Source organism: Seriola lalandi, unplaced genomic scaffold, assembly GCF_002814215.2.
Source record: "Seriola lalandi dorsalis isolate HSWRI2012SDOR001 ecotype SW California unplaced genomic scaffold, Sedor1 jcf7180002003091, whole genome shotgun sequence".
NCBI lineage: Eukaryota > Metazoa > Chordata > Actinopteri > Carangiformes > Carangidae > Seriola > Seriola lalandi.
In genome coordinates this window covers 1-3,246 of record NW_019473747.1, presented here as the reverse complement: position 1 = coordinate 3,246, position 3,246 = coordinate 1, and the positions used below count along the sequence as shown (strand labels likewise).

Sequence of the window (3,246 nt, the reverse complement as noted above, 5' to 3'; positions counted from 1 at the left end):
TTGATATGATAAGTAGGGAAATGGTAGTAGAGGTGAGGAAGGTGAAAGAACCAACAGTGATGTGGAGTGCAGAGTGACCCAGGTCAGAGATTAGTCATACAGCTGTTACAAATGGTTTAATAGGTTTAATAGCATAACTGCATTACTGGGATTTATGACATCAGATGAGTCATATGGTCTCATGTGTCTCATTAAGCAACATAATTGATTAACTTTCAAATAATTTCCCATAATTTGCTCTAGAAATCAATATGGCATCCAGTGTGGTAAATCCCTCCCAGTCTATGTTAAGTAGATGACCTTGGGTAACAAGCATCTCCAAGGGTAGAAAGACATGACCAAAAGGATTGAAGGACAGTGAAATAATATTGGATGACAGTTTTTTTTCCACAGTAGCTCTCAACCTTCTTTACCTCTGGAGAAGCGCCCAGGAAAGCATCCCAGAGCCACCACAAAACACCTCCTCCACCTTCTTCCACTCTGTGCTGCTCACTGTCTTTTTTCTCTGTGGCTTCTTCAGCCTGGAGCACGCCCTGATGCTCCCGCTGCTGACATGGAATGTGCAGAGTCACACAGGGTGGGGAGGGGGTTGGAGGGTGGGGTGGCGGGAGGTGGGGTTGGAAAGATGTGCATCTGGGACACTGAACTTCTAATTGACCACTGTTTCTGCTGCTAACAAATGCCTTTTAACCTTGATAACTTTTGAGAGTTTGTTAAATACCACGACATTTCAAAAACCTCTCCACTGATTTCATGAAATTTGGTGAAAAGTTAAGCAAAGAAAAAGTATGCTAAGTATGCTTTGTTAGATGCAGATCAGGGAGTTATCTTGAATGTTTTTACCATTTTCTTATAAAATACTACATTGTCCTGTGAGAGAGTTGATGTTACTATATATCTATATATCTTGTATATAACTTTATACAATTTTGCCATTATCTTTAGGAACTCTGGGATCTGCACTAGAAATTAAGTTTAAAAAGTGATCATGTGTCTGCTCAACATGTGTTCATGATGAGTTCAGTTGGGGAGGTTAACATGATGGCCGAACTTTTGATGTGAAAATATCTTGCTTCTAATTAACACATAGCAGTATCTCAAACAATGTCATGCTCAATGTCCCAGTGCCTGCACTTTTAACAGTTTATACTCAACTCATGCTCAAAAATAATTTTCAATAGAAAAAATTAGAATTGAACATGCAGGGAAAACATACAACAACTCTGTAATATGTTACACTATTAGTTAATAACATATGTAAGAGTGGGTATGCATGCATGTTAGTCCAAACCACTCCAGACTTTGTTGTAATATACCATAAAGAAGCAACCAACAAACTTTCTTCTCCAAGATCCATCTTTGAAGACTACAGAGGGTGAGTATTTGATATTCAAAACTCAGGTTTTGGCATCCAGTGATGTTAATTTCATGGAAATGAGGAAACAGTGAAGATAAACGTGTTTTGTTGGCAAACCATGAGGATCTACTCGTGTGAAGGTGCAGTGTTAATTTCTTTAGTTATTTCTCTCCGTGCTCAAAGAGAGGAGAATGGCTTCCTTACCTGAGCACTGTCGAGTGTCAAGGACTGTCTCAGCTCAGGTGAGGACTGCTCCACGGTCAGCAGTGTGGCTCCAGATCTCTTCAGCACGTCCTCTTTGAAGTGGACAATTTTGATTTGGCCCTGTTCTGTGTCTTCCTTCTGAGAGCCAGGGAAAAGCACAGTTATGTTAAATTGATGATAACTTGACTTTGGGGCTGTACATAATCTTGGCAATACAGGATTTTAAATCAATCCCAAATGGATATTTCCCCTAAAATCTCCACATCTCCTACACCACTTCTGATCACTAAAATTAAACAGTCAGCTGATACCAAAGCACAAAACACAGTTAAAACAGTGACCCAGACTAACCTCAGCCCCATCTGAAGTGGATTTCGGGAGCTCAGACTGAAAGATAGTTTGCCCTGCTGACGGTGCTTTGGCTTGGATTGGAGTCGGAGGCTGCTGGATGAACACAGCAGGGACTTTCTACAAAAACAGTAAAGCCAAGGGTTCAGTGATCGACAAGTCTATACTTCTGGACTGACTGACTGACTGATTGATTAGTTGTTTAACAGACCTTCTCCAATTCCAGCAGCAGAGCCTGGAGATTGTCTACTACACTAAAGACAGTGAGAGTCTCGTCAGCTTTCTCTGGAAGACAAAGGCCTGGTTTACACTTCTGGATCTCCGCCACTGTTCTCCTCATGGTCTGGATCTTTTGTTCAACCTCCTGCAAAAAACATAAAAGGTGCATTCAGTATATTTTTGGCATAATGCAAACTTTCAATTTAGAAGTTTGAGCCATTAAAGAATGCACTGACTGACTGTGGCACTGACAATCACTGGAACAGTTCCACACATGATTTTAGTCTTTTCTCGTGCAGACAATCACGATGTGTTGATATAAAATACTGAAGAAAGAGATGCTTCCTCTTCCTCATCTCACCTTAAGACCTTCTTCTCTGGGGCTTGGGAAAGTCTCTGGAGACAATAATAAAGTCTTGATCTCAGCCACATCATTCTCCATCCGTCTGACCTCAGTCTCAATGGCCTCCACTTCCTAGAAATCAAGAAATCCCTCAATATATTTGGCCATTTACAAAACAGAGAAGTACAGGAGCAGAGGGGTGAGAGTCAGTGAAGAGAGATAAGCTAAAATAAATACAATAAATAATACCTGTTGAAGAGTTTAAACACAACTAAAAAAAGAAAAAAAATCAAGGACTCACAGCAGCAGCGTGCTCCAGCTGAGACAGAGGAGCAGTGAAGCTGTCTTGAACATCGGCCACTTGGCGATCAGCGTCAACCAGCTGTTGCTGGAGAGTTGTGACGTCGCAAACCTGCGACATTTCCTGCAGTACCGAGCTGAAGCCCTGTAGGGTGGTCCGGATCTGTGCTGAGTCATTCAACACCATCTGCAAGACAAGGGAGAGGAATATTTGTTCAAAAATGAGTTAACATTCAGTATAAATTCAGTAAAGAGTTGTATAAAGAAAGGGTCGTGTTGAAAGGACAGTGCAGCGTGCAGTTGACCAACCTGCAGAGCATGAACATGGCTGCTAAGACATTTAGCGGTGGTGTAGGCGCAGGGGGAAGCAAGCCACGACTGAGCTTCAGACATCCAGCTCTTAGAGCTGCTGATCATCTCCTGATGCTCCTGAAGCCACGTATGAATCTAAGCAGAAACACACAGACAACATTTA

At 41.8% G+C, this 3,246-nt stretch overlaps 1 protein-coding gene across 2 annotated transcripts; it reads right to left on the bottom strand.

The window, feature by feature from the left end:
- Positions 1-11: 11 nt before the first annotated feature.
- On the bottom strand, positions 12-3,214 carry LOC111666721 (nesprin-1-like). 2 transcript variants are annotated; one of them, XM_023422165.2, is made up of 7 exons: positions 3,081-3,214; positions 2,773-2,958; positions 2,490-2,603; positions 2,121-2,273; positions 1,913-2,029; positions 1,562-1,699; positions 12-548 (listed from the first exon to the last, which is right to left on the bottom strand). In XM_023422165.2, the coding sequence occupies exons 1-7, from the start codon at positions 3,186-3,188 to the stop codon at positions 288-290; spliced, it is 1,077 nt and encodes a 358-aa protein (XP_023277933.1). In that variant the 5' UTR covers positions 3,189-3,214; the 3' UTR covers positions 12-287. The 2 variants fall into 2 exon arrangements, with proteins under 2 accessions (XP_023277933.1, XP_023277940.1); XM_023422172.2 differs by having other exon boundaries at positions 12-545.
- Positions 3,215-3,246: the final 32 nt, after the last annotated feature.